The sequence below is a fragment of the Trachurus japonicus genome, chromosome 6 (assembly GCF_045865225.1).
Source record: "Trachurus japonicus isolate A0001 chromosome 6, Traja_1.0".
In the NCBI taxonomy this organism is placed as follows: Eukaryota; Metazoa; Chordata; class Actinopteri; order Carangiformes; family Carangidae; genus Trachurus; species Trachurus japonicus.
In genome coordinates this window covers 16,361,642-16,383,531 of record NC_140912.1, presented here as the reverse complement: position 1 = coordinate 16,383,531, position 21,890 = coordinate 16,361,642, and the positions used below count along the sequence as shown (strand labels likewise).

Genomic DNA, 21,890 nt, shown 5'->3' with positions numbered 1-21,890 from the left:
GCCCTTAATAATGACGCAGGTTTGAGTTCATTTTCAGGTCCTCCAGCTATTTCAGAGCATGACTGGAAATCATTTTATTTTATTTTCAAGCATAAACACACACACACACACACACACACACACACACACACACATTGAGCATGTCTGACAGCTTAGGGAATAAATATGAATCTTTCATAGACATCATCAACTTCCTTACCCCAAAACAGTTATTAAGGTTAGATTGTATGTCCATCAAATGACTGTCAGGTAGTCTCCTGTGGAAATTTGACAAAAAACAATTTCTTGAAGTGAATTCAAGGAAGACAATAGTGACTTTAATGGACTATATTAGGCGACATCATAAAAATTTTACTCGTGGTACATAGGGTGTGTTGGCACTCCAGTTCTTCCTATAAAAGAATTTATCAGACATTTATCATATCCCCATTTCTCCTGATTCAGAGCTCTTTTTGTTGAGAGAGAGGGGAGCTAAGACATAGAAATATTCTGCTTTTAGGTCAGCCCCTCAGAGAAGCAGAGGTGTATGTTTGTGCATGTGTGTGAGGTGGAACGTCTGAGTGTGTGTATGCGAGCGTGGGTGTTTGTCTGGGTGTGTGTGTTTGTCTGTACGTGTGTGTCATGTTACAGAGGAGAGTGGTAAAGGTATGGCAGCCGCCTGCAGAAAAATCTGAGCTGCCTGCATCTAAGAGAAGCTTTCATCCTCCTACCTGCCCACCAAAGATGGGAGGCGCACTCTCTCTATCTCTCTCTCTCTCTCTCTCTTTCACACACGATTGAGGGTTTAGGCCGGAGATGCCGGCAATCAACAAAAATTTCACTACAAGCCTGATCTTTGGTCTAGGTGATCTTTATAGTCAAACGTCAACCTCCAGCTCCTGTCTTATCTCTCTTGAGGACTGAAGAGAGCGCAAGGAGACATGAGAGAATTTATAAGAAGAAAGCCATTTCCTACTTAGGGCTTTTGCAGAGTTTGCATTAGCGAGACAGTTTAAAAGATATAAACACATAAAGAAACTGAAACTAGAGTGAGAATAGGTTATATATTATCTCTTGAAGATAATAAAAAAAAGTTATGGAACTTATGAAAAAGAAAGGTCAAAACAGTAATACAGTAGAGACTGGGATATGCTGACTTTAATAAGGTAATTCCAGCTGCTATTAACACAGCATATCTGGGTAACTCATCTGAATAAGGAAAGTGTACATTCAAGCGTATAATGCACAAAAAACACACTCCAGTCCAACTGGCTCTTAGCCAGGTGCAAGTTTCATCTGTGCAGTTCGACATCCGTTATAAGAAACAGCCCCTCAACCAATGACCTGGTTTGTTCACCTTGAGGTCATTAAGGAGAGATTGATCACAAAAGAGGCATTATTAGATACTAGAGACAACTCTTTATTACATAAAACCACCTGTAAATGAAAAGGCCCTTAATAATCTAATGCCATTATTATAATGCAGGCTGTATGCAAATAAAGAGGTGTAAATAAGATATTATTTGTTTTTTTATGTCATATTTGATAGGAACTGAAGCAATATACAGTACATACAATAAAAATGATTGAGAAAAAAAGTATAATAGCCTACAATTATAGCGGATGCTATTTTGCAACACCCATCTATTTAATGGCTTTTGTGAAAATAAGAGGCACAGCAGGATTCAATAAAACAAAAAAAATAGTGTTAAAGTACCTTCAATTAACTAGAATATTGCGGTAAAGAGAAGGCAAACTGAATACACTACACAGTGTTATAAAAGAAACAGTTTGTCATACTGCAGTTACAAAATTTTTTAGGTGAGTTCAGATTTGTTGCTGAATCAACCAGAGTTTGGTTACACCTTAAAAGTTTGTGCAATACATTTCAAGTGATTGGGTTACAAATTCCAGGTGCTCTTGCTGCTTTGACAGAGAAAGTTGTCTGAGCAAAAGCTGTTTACAGAATGAAAGTTTACAATTGCCACTTTAAGCTGTTCTGTGCTTCAGCTCTGTAGTCTCTTGGTGTACTTGCAGAAAGACTAAGGAGCCAGATCATTTAATCTTAAACACAACCTTCACAGAAAGAAAATTAATGAAGTTTGTCAAATTAAACCTCATGCAAGTCACATAAGGGCAAAGCTGGCAAAATGCACTGCAATTCTTGCAAAAAATAAGTCATATTCTGGATCCTAAATCATTGCATATTCTATATTCTTCACTGTTGTTACCATATTTGTTTTTTCCGTATCCTACTGTGTAGAGGTCTGGGGAAACATCTATAAAAGCACTATATGCACACTTCAGAAAAGAGCAATAAGGGCAATAAACAAAGCAGGATACAGAGAACACACAAACCCGCAATTTATAAAATCACGCACATTGAAATGTATGGAATTGGTTGAATTTAAAACAGCGCAGATAATGTACAAGAAATAATGTTCAGGAATGTTCACAGAAAGAGAAGAAAGCTATATCTAAAGGGAGATCCAAATTTTAAAAAACATAAAGTAAAAACAACAATGAAAAGCATGCATATCAAGCTGTAGGGTGACTTTGTGGAACAGTCTGGAGCAAGAGATAAAGCAAAGTACAAATATAAATACATTTAAAAAGAGGTATAAAAAATAATTCTAAATAGGTATATTGAAGATGAGGGATTGCTAAACATATGGGATATTATAAGTTGATATGGATATTTCTGTAGTACGTATATATATGTTTTATATATTTTTATGGATGTAGTATATATGTTTATTAATATGGATATTTATGTTGTATATTATGTATGTTTTATATATTTTTTATGGCTGTAGCATATATGTTGATATATATTTATGTAGTATATTGATATGGATAATTATGTAGTATAATGTATATGGATATTTATATAGTAGATAGATACTGTAGATATATAAACCATGAGTAGAAAGAGGTGGGAATTTTACATACTTCTTCCCACTCCTTTTTCGAACTTAATCATATTATGATTTAATTATGCTTTTTTATTATTACTTTGTTTTTATATACTGTAGTTTATTTTTCTTCTCAATTTTAGACACATTCGTTAAAAATGAATTAATTCATTCATACATTCATTCATTCATTCATTCATTCAAAGTATTGTACTCAAAATGTCGCAATGATGATTCCATATTTGCCTTCAAGTCTTCAAGGCCTGATTCTAAAGACACTCCATGGATTTTATAACTGACTTCTGAGTCTCAAACCAGGACCAGTTCAACTATATGATATGAGAATATCACTGAGGGAACAACTGGGATCAGTCAAATGTCAAGTGGTTTCAAAGGTTAGCCGTAGCCACATTGTCAGAAATCACTCCCTATTTAATACATCTGCAATCAGTCATTTTAATGATGACGCAAGTGTCTGAAAACTACATTATTGTTCACTACTGAACGGAGAGTAGCAGGTGAATGAACACAGATTACAGTCTATAGCGATGCTGGCAGTTTTGCTTTTGATGCCACCATTGTACTTGATGACCATACGAATGTTTGATAATTGACCAACCATCACTAACTACTGACTAACTACTGCACAACACGATCAAAAGCTCAACCAACAAGTCATCCCGACTCCACCTCTTCCTGCTTTCCCATCAATTATCTGCAGACTACTTGAAAAACAAGCAGAGCATGGCCAGGGGCATACTTGTTTTGATAAGTTCCACTAGCTGTGCTGTCTGCTGGAATAATACTGTCTCTGAAAGTGGTGGAGGTGGAGTACATTAGTGAACCAACAGTCAAAACACAGAGTGATAGCTTTAATTGAGTTGTAAGTTATGATAAGCAGCATCAGCTGTTGTTGGCCTCATTGTTGTCAGTTAGCTTCTTTCATGGTAAAATGCATTCAGTCCTCACACTGTAATTATGCAGGCAAGAGGGGGAGCAATAAATCTGATAATACACACACACACACACACACACACACACACACACACACTTAGGGGTATAAACTCATGGACGAGCAGAGAATTGTTGGAACAGAGATCAGATTAGAGAAGCTTTTCTGATCTGTGGCATGAGAAGGCTGGGCTCATGTATCAACCAGCCATCTAAGCTGGCTAATCCTGATACAACCAGGGGCGCACACACACACACACACACACACACACACACACACACATACACACACACACACAGGCACGCGCATGCACACACAAACATACATTCAGACACTTTCAAGAAGAAAGTTTACAGGGTGACATAAGGGGGAGGGGGGAGGTTCGAGAAGAGTGGGGTACAATCTCCAAACAGCTCCATATCCCTTTTAGTCATGGCCTGGCTTTGGCTGTGAAGTGGAAACGACTTTGAGCCCTTGTTAACAGGGTGCCAGAACTCCAATAAAGGTTTACTTTGCTGTCTTTATACTTTATAGAAATACTTTAAAACTTAAAAAGTATTTCATCATGCAGCCACTGACAGCTTTCAGTTTTTTTTTTTGTGCTGTCTGTGACACGTCTGCCTGAGTGATGAATCCATCCTCTCCTCCTCTTCTCTCTCCAAGCAGGGCTGATGTCCACATGGTGTGCCCCTCCATGTGCGGTCCAGTTCAGCTCTCCCTGACCGTTTCATGGGCCACAAACCCACCCAAGCATCCACGGCCACTTGACTCAACCCCGGCACGCGCTGTTCGCCTCACCCTTAACCCCTCACCCCTGACCTTCACCCTTAGCCCCTCACCTCCCTCTGCTTCACTCTCTGCCAAGCCTCTCCTCACATTTTGACAATCCTACCCTAACCCTGAGCCCAACATGGTGGCCCGCATTCCTGCTCTGGTCTTGGTCATGATGTGTCGGGGAGTCTTGCTCTCTGTCGGAGACCCACCTCAGTCCCGCCGAGAGATCCGGATCGAGGGTGACCTGGTGCTAGGCGGCTTGTTCCCCGTGCATGAAAAAGGTGCTGGGATGGAGGAGTGTGGCCGTGTGAATGAGGACAGAGGGATCCAGAGACTGGAGGCTATGCTGTTCGCTATTGACAGAATCAATATGGACAGCACTTTGCTGCCTGGGGTCTCCCTTGGGGTCCACATCCTGGACACCTGCTCTAGAGACACCTATGCCCTGGAGCAGGTGCGTGAGTATAAGCATTGCACATAAACATTGTTTGTTTCCAAATCAGAGGTGACTCTGAGATGATACTTTGCTCATCTTAAGTTTCTTCTGCCTGCCATCCGCTTAAATTGCTGTTCACACAGTGTAATCTTATGTAAATGTCACCTTCATTTCACAAGATGATTCAAATATGTCTCATGCAATCATCACTGAGATATATTGTTCATAATTTAACCAAATTGCAACAATTGCTTGTAATGTGTATACATTACACTTAGAGCATTTACTCTCCAGGATGGTGCTCAGACCTATCTGCATTTACCTGTGAATGCTGATACAACCTTTTAGACACAGCACAGTTCAGATACAGTTTGTTTAATTAGCTGTTTGTTCTCTTGCGCTGCCGGGTGGCTTCAGCTCTTGCTACATTTTATATTTAAAAAGTTGTTCTGCAGAGTAAGTAAGTTGTGGTGTCAGAAGTAAAGAAGTGCAATGTTTCCATTTTAAAGCAAGTAAAACCATAAGGTCTCATTAAAGGATAATATTCAAGTAAAGTAAATATACCTCAAAATTCTATTTTATCCACTCAGCGTGAAGGATTTTGCCTCAAATGATGATGAGAAATAGAAATTGAAGCTATTAGGGATGAAAGAAATGAGCCGGATAAAAATAATAATGATAAAAAAGACTACTTTCCCCTCAGGGATTTCTATCTTCAAAAAGATGATTGTATTTTATTGCTGAGATACTTAGGGATGATGCATCTAGTGATTGTATACAATGAGCTCCTTGACTGAGTGTATAAACCCTGATTCTTGACAGTAGGGTTCCTGAAATAGTTTGCAGGTTCATTGACTGTTTGTCCACAGACAGGGAATACATATATACGAGTAAATTTGCAAGTTGGACCCTGTACTGAAAGCGTTTAAGAGACCGTAGCGTAGAGCTGTGGGTTTTTACTGTCCCTTCAAAAAGATAGAAACTCTTCTTCATAACAAATAAAGCAACTATCAATCAGTCTATAAGAAGCACACTCCTTACACAGAACATAATCCAAAGCCTGAATGGTATAGGATGGTATAGACCATGCTACACAGTATGGTGCAGCATTTGCTATAGAATATCTGTGTGCTTGTGTTGTTTAGGCTCTGGAGTTTGTGAGAGCCTCCCTCACTAAGGTGGATGACACAGAGTTCATCTGTCCAGACGGATCTTACGCTCTGCAGGACGACAGCCCACTTGCAATCGCTGGAGTCATAGGAGGTTCCTTCAGCAGTGTCTCCATACAGGTAACACACACACACACGCACACAGGTAGAGAAATATCCACACAAAACATATTTTCTACTCAAGTTCCCTGACCCAAGAGTGCAAAGGCTGACTCCCAGTGACATGGAAGTGCCAGCCTGTCGAGTATATCTGACTGCATGTGCCTGTGTGATGTGTGTGTGTGTACTTGTTTCTTAGAATAAAGTTCCATTGGTGTGTTGGTGTGTGTGTTTCACCAGCTCTTGTAGCACTTGTCACAGAGCTGGGTGATTTGCATAGTTTAGCATAAAACCTCCTTCTCCCTTACTCCTCTGTGACTGCACAAAAGCCTCCTCCTATCAGTCCTTAAATCCCTAATCTCTGCAACTGTCTCTCTGTCTTTCTTTCTCACCCTCTCTTCTTCTCTCTCTCCCATTTTGTGTTTTTCTCTTTTTTTCAGTCCCTTAAATCGTTGCTCTCTCCCTTCTCATCACTGCCTACTTTTCTTTTTTCTCCTTCTTTATATGCATTCAGAGGCGTCCCTCACGGCTATTTGGGGAGAGCTCAGTGTAGGCTGGCCTCAGCCCCCTTCTGCTTCTCCTCCTCCTTCCTGGGGCAGCCATTGTTAACACATCTGCTCTGTTTCTTGTCCTTCATCAAACATAATTATCCTTTGTTTTCTTGCAACTCGTTCTTGTTGCTCTTTGTTGCCGTTCCTGTTGTTTTTACCTGTCTCTTCTGAGGGCAGCGCTGTTTGCGAGACCCGAACTGCTTTCTGATCCGTTGCCAGTGAAGCTAATCCAGCTACTCCTTCATGCCCCTCCACTTGGCCAGCCTGTCTGTTGCCTTTAAATGAAGTAATAGGGAATTATTTTATGTTTAACCATGCACAACTAAACTCCACTGCCTTGAAGGCATTTACATAGCAGGCATCATTCCTCCTCTCCATTCATACATGTGTGTGTGTGTCTCTGTGTGTCTGTATGCGTGTGTGTGACTTGCATTCCAAGCAGAAAACACACAGCACCCCTCCACTGCACCAATTTTTTCCTCCTTCCCTTTCATTTTTTTTTCTCTCTACTCGTCTCTCATATTCAGCCCATTCCTACAGTACATCTCCCTTCCCACTCTCAAAGGAAGGGAGCAGCTTTCACTAACAGAGTAAACTCCCTGTGTCCCTACAGACAGGCCTCTTAGCTAGCTGTGGTCATTGTTCAGTGGCAGGTAATGGAGCAATGCGGTTACATTCTGCAGCATGACCTTCCCTGACATTTAAGTCAACTGCCATCTTAAAACCATAAAACCTGCTTGAAATACCATAAGCAGCCCATGTGAGCGTGTGTGTGTGAGTGTGTGCGTGTGTGTGTCAGTGCAGGTGTTTGCGGTTGTGTCGACCTGTCTTCACGCACATCAGTAATATGTCTGTGAGTGTGTTTTCTAATCTTTTATATTATTAGTCTAATGAGATTCTGACGTGTTGTCAAAACAGCTCATCAACTGAGCTGTGAATGAAACATACAAAAGCCCAGAGTGACGCGCTCTAAAAGGATTAAACTGAGGCAAGAACAGAATGGCTGTGTAGTTTGTGTTTATTTGCGTCCGTGTGCGTGTTTGATTGTGTATGTTTACATGTCTTTGTGCACATGAGTATGTGTAGCAATTATACTTCTACTGTTTGTTTTGGCATCTGCGACTAAAATTCTAATGAAGCGAACGTGACCAAACCCCAATCAACAGTAAAAGGGAATATTATATGGACATCAGTAGACCCCAGATGATGTCCATCACTAATGCATGAGTCAGTGATTTATTGAACTGCTGTGCGTGTGAGTGCGAGTGCGTGCGTTATCTTGTATTTCTCTATAGGCACATATTCCTACACTTGCTACATTGTCTTTTATCTTTAAATAATCGCGTTATGCATGAATCCTTTCCTATCAGCAACAAGCCTCTAAATATGCTCTAATTTTTTTCTTGGAAAGAAAATACATTTATTAAGGGATCATTCCAGTTATTTTTGTGGGTCCTATTTCCAAGCCTTTTGTCAATGTGCCAGTAATTTCTGATCAAACTTTGATTGCTTACTTCACTGAGGAGCTTCACACGCATAAAGAGCTGCTCTCTATTACAAGCCAGATGTTGAAGTGGAAAAACACTGACCTTGCAGCTAAGCATGTGTTTAGTTATTGTTGAGCAATTCTATTACAATTCATAACATAGAAATGTTTTGACATTGCTAACAAACACATTTTCATTGTTGACAATCCTTATGCAGAGACTAAGAAGATCATATTTTACATTAGCAGTGAAGATTTTTTTGCTCTGCAAATGATCACATTTTGATTCTTTTGGATTTTTATTTTCAGACCACAGAAAGAAAACAGACTAGTCTAGAAAAGACTATTTGTTTTATTTGTTTTAATCATCCATTATGTGTTCAGCAATTGCAGAGATTGTATGATCATCCTTACATTTAATTCACAACTTAATTTAGCTAAATCTCCAATATTGATCAAATACTTCTCTCATCAATTAAAAGATGTGAATCTTAACATGGTGTAGATACTGATCTAGATATGACCCTTCTCTCTCTTTTATGTCCTGATTGGTGGAGCCTTGACCACTTTTATCACTTTTATCATCATGTTTATTGTCAGCTCGTATGTGTTGGTTTTGTGTTCCATTTCATTGTGTTTTGTGTTTTGTGTTTTGTGTATTATGTTCCAAAACACTGCAAAACAAATCTGACTGCAGGGGCAATAAAGTAACCTGAACCTGATACAGTAGTTTCACCTTTCAAGCAATTCAGTGTTAACAGGTTAACAGGTTAATTCTGGTCATTTCAGTGTGGTTCTTATGGAATGATGTTTTTTTTTTTTTACCATACAGAGATTTTGTTATCCTTAGTTTGTAGCACCTAATGAGTGTCACCCAGTTTCCCACATCCTTCCCTTTCACTTGCAGGTGCCTCATTAAAGGAACTGTTAAGTAAATGGCTTTGCTGCTAATATCTCTCAGTTCGAATCACACTCATGAAGTCAAAATGACAAATTCAAGATCTTATGCAGAGTTAGTGTCTCTAACTAAAGAGTAGGTCTCTTTTTGTCATGTTGATAATAATACTAAAAGTGTTTATTCTAAAACAAAATCATTAGAAAAATATTTCCATTCCATATAGAAACAAAAGAAGGCACATATAAATCTGTCAATGAAAATTATGTTTCTATGATTCATTAGTTGTGATTCAAAGTTGTGATCATTTCATTTTGTAAGCATATTGTTTTTCTGTATCTCTCGCTGTAGGTGGCCAATCTACTCAGGCTCTTCCAGATCCCTCAGATAAGCTACGCGTCGACAAGTGCGAAGCTCAGCGATAAAACCCGCTATGATTACTTTGCCCGCACTGTGCCTCCTGACTTCTACCAGGCCAAAGCCATGGCCGAGATCCTCCGGTTCTTCAACTGGACATACGTCTCCACGGTGGCGTCAGAGGGCGACTATGGCGAAACCGGCATAGAGGCCTTCGAGCAAGAGGCACGCATGCGGAACATCTGTATCGCTACTTCAGAGAAGGTCGGGCATACAATATGATTAGTTAATTAAAATGAATATAAACAACCATTGCTCAAAGTCAAACACCAAAAAGACAATATTTTAGTCTGCAGTATCATACCAACCTATGCCCTAAAACTGCACCAGTAACAATGAAGAGGGCGCAAAATTTGTGAGCTTTTAAAAGTTTGTCAGTGTCACTGTGTCTTATCTTGTCTTGCACACAAATGGGGTTTATATTACATTGGTGTTATCAGTTGAGAGCCAGAAAATGAAAGCTTATCTCCAAGAACTCATTCTGGTTACTTTCACAGTCACATTTTTCATCTCATTTGCTACGGGGGTGCATGTTGGTGTGAGACTGAATGATACTGATAAATAGTTTCAAATGGAAACCTTAAACTTATTTGGGAATGAGAAGGCACGTTAAACTTTACAGTACATCTCTGATTACCTCAGCATCCTCTTTCTGTCCAGGTGGGGCGTTCTAACGCTAAGAAGTCCTATGAGGCCGTGATCCGTCAGCTCCTACAGAAGCCGAATGCTCGTGTGGCCGTCCTCTTCCTGCGCAGCGACGATGCCAGAGAGCTGCTGGCGGCTGCTGCCAGGCTTAACACCTCCTTCATCTGGGTGGCCAGCGACGGCTGGGGTGCGCAGGAGAGCATTGTCAAGGGAAATGAGGTCACTGCTGAAGGAGCCATCACACTGGAGCTGGCAGCCAATCCTGTGCCAGAATTCAACCGTTACTTCCTCAGCTTGGACCCGATCAAAAACCACCGCAATCCCTGGTACAGGGAATTCTGGGAGCAGCGGTTCCAGTGCTCCTTAGGCGGTGGAGGTATAGGAGGAGGTGGAGGTATCGGACTGGGAGAGGCACCTCCCCTCCCACCGTGTGACAAAGACTTGTCAATGGACAAGAGTAACTTTGAACCAGAGTCAAAGATCATGTTCGTGGTGAATGCGGTGTACGCCATGGCTCATGCCCTCCATAACATGCAACGGAGCCTGTGCTTCAACACCACCAAGCTGTGTGACAGCATGAAGGCCTTGGACGGGCGCAGACTCTACAGGGATTACATCCTTAATGTCAGCTTCACAGGTAAGACAGCCGGAGCACGGAGAGGAGAGTGAAGAGTCCTAGATAAGGTGTTCGGTCTGGAAGAAGTGTGAAAGTAAAGTGAACGTTGGCAGGGAAGTTGAGGAGAAAGGGGAGAAGGATAGACAAGAAATAGACAGGAATGTGAGGAGCACTGTGTCTAGTTAAAAGTCCTCTCATGAACAGCACAGGGATGTTGTCCTTCTCCACAGCAGCCAAGCAGCCAAGCCACAGAACATAAAAAGTACTGAGACAAATCCGCTTAATTGCTATGTATTGTCAGAGCCAGCCTGCCATTGACACCTATTACCCATGCGTAATTGATACGATACTACAAAGTTGCTTTGAGGAAAGAGAGCCTCGGTTAATCCGTCAACCATATTCTTCTCTCTTGCACTAATGAGATTGTGTGTGTTATAATAGCTCCTATAGCAGGCTGCCTGTCTGTCTGTCAGTCTCTGTAGAATTGGGGGAGAAGAGACAGAGGATTGGCTTGACTGACAGATGGCGTACAAAGGAAGCGTTATAAATAAACTGCTGTGTCTCGGGGACTGACACAGGTTTAGAGGTGCTTATTCCTCCACCAACCGTGACCAGGAGCAGACATCAAAACAGCCAGACAAACAGCACTAACACGGCAGCTTTGCCACAGGACGCTGGGGAAAGGGAGCAGCAGGGATTCACGGAGGACGAAAGGATGGCATCACACATGGAGGGGGGGGGGGGTGAACAGATAAGACTGACAGGCAGACTAAAGTGAGAAAAGAGAGTTTGGGGTAAGGTAAAAGGGAGTAAGACAGAAAAAGAGATAGGGAGGGAAGGAGGGAAGAAACAAGGGAGTACTGAGGCAATGCCGGAGTGGGACCGCGTGCGTCAGCAGAAGAAGAGGATTCTCTTTGAAATTCCCCATCTTCATTTCAGCTACAAATCAAAGGACTTGGAGCATTTCAGTCTGAGAGGAGGCAGACAGAAAGAAGGAAAGAGAGAGGAAGAGTGTTAGTAAGAGAGAGAGAGGAAGAGAGAGTGAGGATATAGTCAAGGCGATTGCAGTCACAGCCTCCAGTTGGCACAGTTGATAACCAACCACTCCCTTATAGGATGCAAACAGAGAGGGATAGAATAGATACGCCGATGTGCACATAGTTCCTGTAAGTGAAGTTTTAAAATGATGTGAAATAAGTTGATGAGAGAGAGGAGAGGAGCGGAGAAATTCCTCTTTATCTCCATGTGTGATCGTCGTCCGTCCTGCCTTACATCAACCTATCTCACTCTCCCTTCCTTGTTGTCACTATCCATGAGATGCGTGTCTTTATTCTGCAGTGTGGGAATGCAACAGCTCAGTGTCAGCGATGACAGCGACAGCGCGGCAAGCAGCTGTATCGGTGAAAAAAAACACATTCATGCACCGTTTTAATGAGACTATGAGGATGCTGAAAGTGGCGGTACAGTTAAACTGGGAACTGTGGGAGCGTGTGTTTTGAGTTTTTCGGCGAGCCTTGAATGAGTCACTCTCACTGCCATACGTATATACATCTCTCCATCTACAGTATGGAGGGAAGGAGCCGAGGTGAGTTGAGGTTGAATGTGGGGTATAAATACTGCAGCATCACCATCCGCAGTGCTCTCAGTCTGAACTGTAGCGAACAGAAAATCAACACTGTTTGCGCTCTCTATCTCACTCCCATCTCTTTGGCACACACACACGCACGCACACACGCACGCGCATGCATGTTCATTAGAAGTTTGATCTTGCTCATATCTTCATGCCTCCCAATTCACTGAATAACTCTCCCCTCTCCCCTTCACTTTACATTCACAACGCAGCAGGCTGTCTTTAGCTGTGATGGGGCTGTTTTGTTATGTGTTACTGACAGCGTATGTGGTGCACTGAGGCAGTATGTTGTGTGGTTAGGAGAGTGTTTTCATAATGCCGCTCTCTTCTTCATCTAGCCCCATCTCGCTAGTTGCTATGGTAATGAAGCCGACACTATTGCCTATTGTTGAAGTGATCTGGTAGATCACGGGAACCCGCTCTCAACCAACTAGTAACAGACACAGGGGCACATTTGTGCATTTTTATGAGGCCTTGCTTCATACTTGGAACAGAAAACACATAGATTCGTACGCACAGGGGACACATACACAAACCAGTGCAAAACACTCAGCTATTTTTTCTTTTCCTTTTTTTTTTTTTTTTTTTTTTTACAAAGAGGCAGCTTGAAATGCTTGTTTTTTTACCAGCATGAAATTGCAGACACCCCCGACCCACACACTTCTCAAAGCCATCATTCAACTCCCACCCACCCACCTCCCCGATCTGCAGCAAACAGATCAGTATATACACACATGCACGCAGTCTTCTGTTCAAATAGTAGTGATAGATGTGATATTCCCCCTTCTCTGCGCCGAGCGTGTGTGTGTGTGTGTGTGTGTGTGTGTGTGTGTGTGTGTGTGTGTGTGTGATATGTCTGTGTTAGCAGAGGCGGTGTGCCTTCAGGGCCATATTGAGAGCTTACTGCAACGTTTAGATGCTAGAGAACAACCTTCACTCTTTCTCTCCCTCATTTGCTCGTCACTCTCTACCTCTATCCCACCGTCTCCGTCACTCTCAGTCCTTCTGTGTCTCTTACACTCGTTCCTCATCACTCTATCTTTCTATATCTCTCCCCGACTCCTTTCTCTTTCTCACCCAGAAACTGTCCTACTCTCTCTCTACATTCAAAAACAGCACATCCCACTTAGACTTCACAAGGTTGCTCTGCTGCCTCCGCCGCCTCCCTGAGCCAGTTTGCTCCTCCACTCCTTCACTTTGCTCATCCATCCATCCATCCATCCATCCTTCACCTTTTCTCTATTGATTCCGCCATCTAAAGGCTTTCCTCTGTCCACCTATGTCTCTGCTGTCGTCACATCACTTCCTTGCTTTTCTCATATGCTATCTCCTCTCTTATTTTTCCCCTCGTATTCTTCTCCCTCTTCTCCCTTGTCACTTCCCTCCTTTCTTTGCCCTTATCTTGTCTCCTGGCTCATCATCCCTCCCAGCACCTCTTGCTTTAAGCCTGCCGTTTCGTTCTTTTGTCTCCTCTATCTCTCCACCTTTCTTTCAGTCAAGCCTCAGCCCTCTGCTGCTGCACCTTTCCTCCTATATGTTCTCTCCGTCGTTCTCGACTTCCTTCCCTCCACCCTATCTGCTCTCTGTTCCCCTGTGGCCTGTTGCTCTGTGGCCCAGGCAGCGTTGCCCTCCCCAGGGACTAAATCTGTAGGGAAACAAATAAAGCTAATGTGATCTGTATACGTGTTTGTGACATACGAGTGCATCCCTCTGTTCATATACTGTATGTATATGATCGTGTGTGTGTGTGTGTGTGTGTGTGTGTGTGTGTGTGTGTGTGTTCTCTCTGTAGGACACAGATGGGTAAGGTCATTAACCCAATGGAGGGAAAGAGGGACAAGGAACTTTGGTCACATCATTACGCAGTGCAGTATAGAGTTGTATCTACATTTTACTTGTAACAGGTGTTTTTTTATGCACCAGTCCCAATACAGGATTTATTTTGTCAAGATTGAACTTGGATTAAGGTGGTTTGGTGCTTGGAAATATAATTTTCAATTCCATAGCCAACAACTCATCAACAGCCAGCTTTTGAATTTTCAGTCACACCCTCACACAAAGAGAAGATTCCCCCTCTCCCTACGAGTCTATATGCCTCCTCTCTCTCTCCCCATTTTTAGATTACTTATTCCTACTTATTCCTCCCAAGCCCCTTTGCCTCCTCTCTCTCTCCCCGCCTTTAATACCCACAATCCCCCTTGGGCCTCGCTTTAGCCCGACATGGCCGAGAACATAATTAATTTCTCAGCTTCTGAATGAAAAGCCTGTTTTTACCATACTTCTAATTAAGCTAGAATAATAAGGTGTTTCTCAAGTTAGCGGGAATGCTAAAGTGTCTCACAGAAATTAGGGATCTGATAGGCTTTTTTTTCAATTGCATTCACAGAGATTATGCAGATATCAGGTGCACTGAAACCAACTGTACAAACAACTCTTTGAGTCTTAACATCAATTTATCATTTGCCTGAGCAGTTTCAGCTAATATGGATTATTTTTAGGAGAATGTCAGTGAGAAAGCCTGATCCACCTCCAAGTGCTGACAATGTGTCACAGGCACGTGAAGTCACTCAGAGCTGTGGGTGGTGCTGAGAGCTGAGCCCACCGTGGGTCTCAGCTGGAAAGGACTGGGTCAGCGTGAAGGATAGTATGGATGAGATGACACAGAATGGAATCACTGTCTCAGAGCTTATAGTACGTGTTCAGAAGCCGCAGGAAAGCCCTCCGCTGTTAGGAAGCAGTTACCACGTTCACTTCTTCAAATGATCAAATTGGTTCAGTTCATGGTTCATCAAAGTTACATCACACAGAAATGTGTTGTAGAAATGTAAGTGAGGGGCAAACTTCCTATTGTGCAGCTGCCAAAATTCAATTTTAGGCATGTGTGGCATTTTGAATGTCGGTTTCTGTCTGTCTGTCTCTGTCCGTTCGACATCCGTCCGTCTGTCTGTCTGTTATTTTTACTAAAACTGGAAAAAAAAATCTAGCTACTACTGGATGGATTGTTCTGAAAGATAAAACATGTTAGCACACTGATGTTAGCATTTAGCACAAATTGCAGTCTTTTAGTCATTGTATCTGCACCAGGCTTTTGACACCAGGCTTTTGAATGTAGCCTCTCCCAGAACAACAGTGAGGGGAGAGAGTGGCGTCCATCAGTCAAGGACCTGAGCTGCCTGTCTCAGCTCTCTGCAGTCACCAGAGGAGTCTTGGTGGCCTTCGCCAGCTCTAACTTGCACCCTCATACACTTTCCTGATAAGCTGCTCTGTCATGTCAGCAAGGTCGCTGATGTTGGTTGTAGAAAGGAATCACAAGTCCTCTGAGTCTATCGTACTCCGAATGTGATCTGTTAGCAGGAAGTCAAGGACAATACAGCGCCCTCAAATGGGTCTGTAGGCTAATGCTGTTATCTCTTTAGTCTGTATTACACGTAATTACCACATAGAGCTAATTAGGCTTCAGCACACATCTAAGGTCCTAATAAGGTGCAGTTATGATAATTAGCTGGTGGCGAAGTGTTTCTATGAGTGTGTATGGGAGGAGGCCTGGCTTGTCTTATTGCTCTGTGTTATTAGCAGACTTTATTATCTGCCAACTTGCAGCATAATGGATTCGTATCTCTTCTTCGCCGAAGATATTATCAGCACCTTCTTATTGAAATCATTTTCATTTAGCTGTCACCTAAACATTTAGTCCCAAATTCCATAGAAGATTTGACACTTAAAATTTCCTGTGATAGAGGGAGAGAGAAGAAAGATAAAGGGTTGTGCTGTCTCTGTGATTTATGGATTTCATAAACCCTAACCCCCTCTGCTGTCATCTGACACGCCATTCTTCTCTGAACACACTGAGCTTTCACAACAATAGCACAGCTTTAGCCCTTTTCAGTGTTGCATGGACATACACACACTCACACACACACATTCATATACACACACGGCTAACAGCAGGGTCAGAGCTTTGGTTCTGTCAGCACAGCCTCCCACAGCGCTCAGAGCAATACCTTAACCATCACACTGTAAAGTCAAATCTAATGGAGCTTCCACAGGCGTGTGTCTGCGCGCACATCCCCGTGCACACACATACACACTTTTCAGCCCAGCAGCTTACATGCAATCTGTATTCTGATTTGTTCCACTGATCCCAAGCTGTATGTTTGGAGATAGAATTTGACCCGTGATTTCTTCAGTTATCCAATGACATGGAGATATGTAGACAGCACAGTACCATCAATGGAGATGTGCACCGAAGATCCAAAGCCTTGTTATACATTGAAGATTGATGCTTTATAAACCCAGTGTACGCTGCATTATCCCCAGCCATCGTTTGACAGGGGGGGCAACAGCTTATAACACACACACAGCCCTGTGCAGTGTGTCAGCAGCACAGGGTTGATTACTCTGCTGTAAGGACAGAAGTGGCACCGTAGGAGTGACATCCACTTTGTCTGAGTCAAAATGGCCAAGTGTCAGCACTGTCAGGTCCAACGGCTCACGCAGCGCATCAGAAAGTTACTTTTTTTCCCCCCACTCCATAGCTGCTTTACTCCTTGTTTCTAGATTGTTGCTTTTTTATGGTTTCAGCGTCCTGCCAATTTTACAATCTCTTCTGTTCCCACATCCTCAGGGTAGATGGTAATCCTTTCATAACAACTTGTATACAAACCAATTTGGCAGTTTCAGCAGTGTACTTCCCTCACATAAGAGACCCAGAGGCTAATTCTATCAATGTGTGGGTAGCTATAGCACTGTCCAGGGATTCAGTCCTCTGCCTTCATGCCTGTATGACTTTATGGGCAGTTTGTTAATGATGCATTTGGTAATAAAGTTTGTCAGATCAGAATTTAGAGCGCCATTTGTGTCCCTATGTGACCTTAGGGAAGGATGGGAGGCCACTGATACACACGGACATCACCAAGCATACCAGGCATTTATAGCCTCTTAGCAAATACTTTTGTAACTGACTGATCTTCATGAAAACACTATTGTAATGCCCTTCACTGTCCGTCCTGGACTCCTAAGGCTTGACTGACCATGGCGTATTGTCTCTGTCCTCACCGCTGCTTTTAGGAGACATCAATGAGACATCAATGGGATGATTGTTTGTGATTGTTAAGCTTTAATCTCCTCTTACCACTCGTCTTATCTCTTTCTTTTCCATTCCTTTGTATCTTCCCACCCCCTACCCCCAGCCCCTTTCTCTCCACCGGGCAGTGAGACAGCAGTGAAGTTTGATTCCCAGGGGGACGGGATAGGCCGCTACTACATCTTCAGCTACCAGCGCTCTGGTGATCGTTATGGTTACGTGCCTGTAGGTGAATGGGCAGAGAGTCTGAGTCTGAGTGGTGATCTGATTCGCTGGCCCAGAGAAGTGGTACCCAACTCGCAGTGCAGCGACCCCTGTGAACGTAATGAGATGAAGAAAATGCAGGCAGGTAGGAGACTGAATCTCAACAATGTTCGTTTTTTGTGGTTTGCGACATACCATACCAAGCAGCAGTGCCTTTTGAAAAATCTCAGACTGTCACACTCTGCTGTTCATATCCTTGTTTCCCAGGTGAATACTGCTGCTGGATCTGTACAGCCTGTGAGCCTCATGAATACCTGGCTGATGAGTTCACCTGCTCGCCCTGTGCTCCTGGCCAATGGCCCACTGATGACCTGACATCCTGTTATGACCTCCCCGAGGACTATATTATGTGGGAAGATGCCTGGGCTATTGGTCCGATTACGATCGCGTGTGTAGGGTGAGTGATAAGAGCTGTCAACATGATGTCAATTTCCAACTGCTTCTGAGAGGTCTAAGTGTGTATGTGTGGCATGAATTCTGGGATACCTTAAGGCAGTGGCAGTCAAACATTTCCAGTTATGCCCCCATCAGAAGCAGCCATAATAGCAGGAATGTCAAGCTTTGGGTTTTCCATGTGCTAAAAAAGCTCTTATAAGAGCAATATGCATTTAAAAAGGTTGGAGAAATATCAAAAAACAAAAACATGAGAGCAGAACTGTAAAAAATTGATTAAACTGTGTAATTTGTTTGCCCAAACATAAGCTGCAGTTGGCGGCACACCCAGCTAACTTGCTGAAGTAATGCTTCATTATATAACAAAGCATATAGTAGAGCATTATCCACATATATTCAAGGCCTAAAAGGCATTATTATACATTTGTTTGTGACTTTATGAGTTACATGCAGCATTTCCTCACTGGGTAGAGGCCGATTCTGGTTGCCATCAGAGCTTGGGGTGATGTTAAGAGTTCTGTCCTGCTTCTTATTGGATTTTGGGGAAGTTTACACTCCAGTAACCCCAGCCAGTGTCACCCAAAATAGCATCATGTTTGTCAAACACATCAGGTAGTTCCCATCCTAAAAGGTTAATAAAATAGGTGTCCCATTTTTCACATCATATCCACAATAGAACCATCTAGCACTACAAGGGGATAAAAGAACAATACTGCTTTTTTATAATCGACTGGTGAGGGTCGGAGAGGACTTACAAACAGTCAATTCAGACTCCACACATTTACCAAGAACCTTTCAAAAATGGCTGCATAACGTCCCCTCTTTTGTCCACAGGTTCATGTGCACCGGCCTAGTGTTCTGGGTGTTTGTGCGACACAACAACACACCACTGGTGAAAGCTTCAGGCAGGGAGCTGTGTTACATTCTCCTCTTGGGAGTCTTCATGTCCTACGCCATGACTTTCCTCTTCTTAGCCAAACCCTCCCCTGCCATCTGTGCCCTACGACGTCTCGGCCTGGGCACTTCTTTTGCTGTCTGCTACTCAGCCCTCCTCACCAAAACCAACAGGATCGCCAGGATTTTCAGTGGCGTGAAAGACGGAGCGGGCGTAGCGAGGCCACGCTTCATTAGCCCTTCCTCTCAGGTGAGAGATTGCAGCATAATGTCCATCCATCTGTGTCAGTCAGACGGACACCTAGACAGACTGACTGCAGATTTTGTTGACCTCACCATTGTCTCCTCCTGTCTTCTTCAGGTGTTCATCTGTCTGAGTCTGATCTCCGTCCAGTTAGTGATGGTGTCCGTGTGGCTGCTGCTGGAGGTTCCCGGGACACGGCGATTCACGTTGCCGGAGCGACGGCAGACTGTCATCCTCAAGTGTAACGTACGCGACTCAAGCATGCTGCTGTCACTGGGATATGACGTGCTCCTGGTCATCCTGTGTACTGTGTAAGTGTGTTACGGCTGAAAGAATCCATCCAATCCACAAGTGTTTTGTTTTTCCCAGCAAAAATATATGATTTAGTTTGTCACTTTCAGAAGTTTTGTTTACACAGCAACATATTGCATTGCAATATCTGTCTAGTATTTTTTCAGATGGTACCTGTCTAATCCGAAACATGATCCTGTCCTTGTAGGTATGCCTTCAAGACCAGGAAGTGCCCAGAGAACTTCAACGAGGCCAAGTTTATTGGATTCACCATGTACACCACCTGTATAATTTGGCTGGCCTTTCTTCCCATCTTTTATGTTACATCAAGCGACTACAGGGTATCTTGAATGCACACACAAATACTTGTTTCTGTGTTTCACTGTTTAGTGCATTTAAATCGGACTCTAGTTAGTTTTTTTCCCCAGAGTGAGGGTGTTTTGGGAGGGTGTAAACACTGAGATCTGGCCCAGTATGAACTCTCAAGCAGTTCGTGGAGGGAATGTGTATTCTGCAAGTTTTAGCTAAATGGTTCCTCTACTTTGCATTCTGGGATGCAGCAGGATCATGCAAACTGTAGCAGGCTACAGTACATAGCACTTAAAGCATCTCCATGTTGTACTACATAGTTTACATTTCTCTCACAGAAATATGCAGATAGAACTCAGGACTAAACCAAGAGGAAAACACCCCAACTTTACAAATTCAACAACTGATTCAGACAAAAGAGATAAATGTTAGAAGTTAAATTACACTTACATTGCATTGATCCCAACCATGTTACTGTAACATAACCCTAATGTAAAGGAAATGTTTTCCGTTTTATTTGCTTGTTGAGAATGAATTTACTGGTAGCAGTCAGCTAACCTAGCCTGACATAAAAACTGCAAAACATGGGAAACAGCTAGCCTAGCTTTGCCCAAAGATGACAAAATCCACCTTGTGGCACACATAAAGAACCCTAATTGAGAGTAAGATATGAATTGTCTGTATCTATTTTAATTATCTATCAATAAAACAAACATCAGACTGGTATTAATCTTCTCACCTAACTCTTGGCAAGAAAGCAAATAAATAAAACCTATATCAAACTACTCCCTTAGCCACAAAATTCTCTCTAATGTGACTGTGATAGAAGTGTTTTTGTCCCCCTGAACACTAATTAATACAAACACACAGATCACAAAATAGTGAGTACACAGGTGGAGTGGAAACTGAAAACAATTTTCTAATCCTGCTGGCAAATGTCCCAGCTCTGCAGTGCTGGGCTGACAAACAGACAGCCTCCGTCAAACTGCTGACACATGTTCAGATTTAACAGGGGAGTGAGTGTTCACCTGATCCATACAAATCTTAAGCATACACACACCGTAAGTACACACTTCCACAAACACACACACATGTGCGCGCGCGTACACAAACACGCAGCACTGTATCAAAGGGCATAAGAGAAGAGTGCTGATGCTAGGGCTGCTCATTTGATCCCCCACCCCACTCCACCACACCCACTCTCCTCTCTCTCTCTCTTTCTCTTTCTCTCTCTCTCTCTCTCTCTCTCTCTCTCTCTCTCAGGAAATAAGCACTTCTTTGGCCTTGTAATCTGACTTTAAGATTAGTCAGGTAGAAGCATAACATCAACAGTATGGCCAACCGCCCACTCACACATACATAAGCATTTTACATACACAGAGGAAACGTTGACGGGTTGATTACTAATGTGTGTCTCTCTACAGTGTAGTGTGATTTTACCTTGAATTGCAGTTCGTTATACAACTCGGCTACAACTGTAACCAATTCAAACACTTAACCACCACACAAAATGACAACCACCATGGCTACCTGAAAGGGACTAACAGCACACACCTCTGTAGACCATAACATTGTCTTTATCATTGATTTCATGAAGTAAATCACAGATAATGGAGTTACAGTCACCACGAGATACTGTGAAGTTTGGCCTATGTGGTCTCTGTTGATTAAGTCTTTTATTGATCCATCCTGTAATTGTTATCCTCTGGACTGTTGCAAAGTAACAAAGTCTGCCAATGAAGAGTTATACTCTCACTTTACAGGCATCATTGGCTCTCTGTGCTGATAGAGATTGGCAAATTACTCCAGGCATTTTTGTGCTTTATGTTTATCTGCTGTTTATCAAAC

The 21,890-nt window shown here is 42.7% G+C and overlaps 1 protein-coding gene across 3 annotated transcripts in view; it reads left to right on the top strand.

Annotated features, from left to right (window-relative positions):
- The window catches only part of grm3 (glutamate receptor, metabotropic 3), a 39,806-nt gene that overhangs the window by 12,314 nt on the left and 5,602 nt on the right, over positions 1 to 21,890 (top strand). For all 3 annotated transcript variants that reach the window (XM_085779370.1, XM_085779371.1, XM_085779369.1), the window contains 9 exons: positions 4,513 to 5,074; positions 6,202 to 6,345; positions 9,608 to 9,877; positions 10,334 to 10,955; positions 17,754 to 17,996; positions 18,119 to 18,308; positions 19,139 to 19,448; positions 19,560 to 19,753; positions 19,942 to 20,074. In XM_085779370.1, the coding sequence (XP_085635496.1) occupies positions 4,757 to 5,074; positions 6,202 to 6,345; positions 9,608 to 9,877; positions 10,334 to 10,955; positions 17,754 to 17,996; positions 18,119 to 18,308; positions 19,139 to 19,448; positions 19,560 to 19,753; positions 19,942 to 20,074 (2,424 nt within the window). In that variant the 5' untranslated portion in view covers positions 4,513 to 4,756. The remainder of the gene's footprint in view (positions 1 to 4,512; positions 5,075 to 6,201; positions 6,346 to 9,607; positions 9,878 to 10,333; positions 10,956 to 17,753; positions 17,997 to 18,118; positions 18,309 to 19,138; positions 19,449 to 19,559; positions 19,754 to 19,941; positions 20,075 to 21,890) is intronic.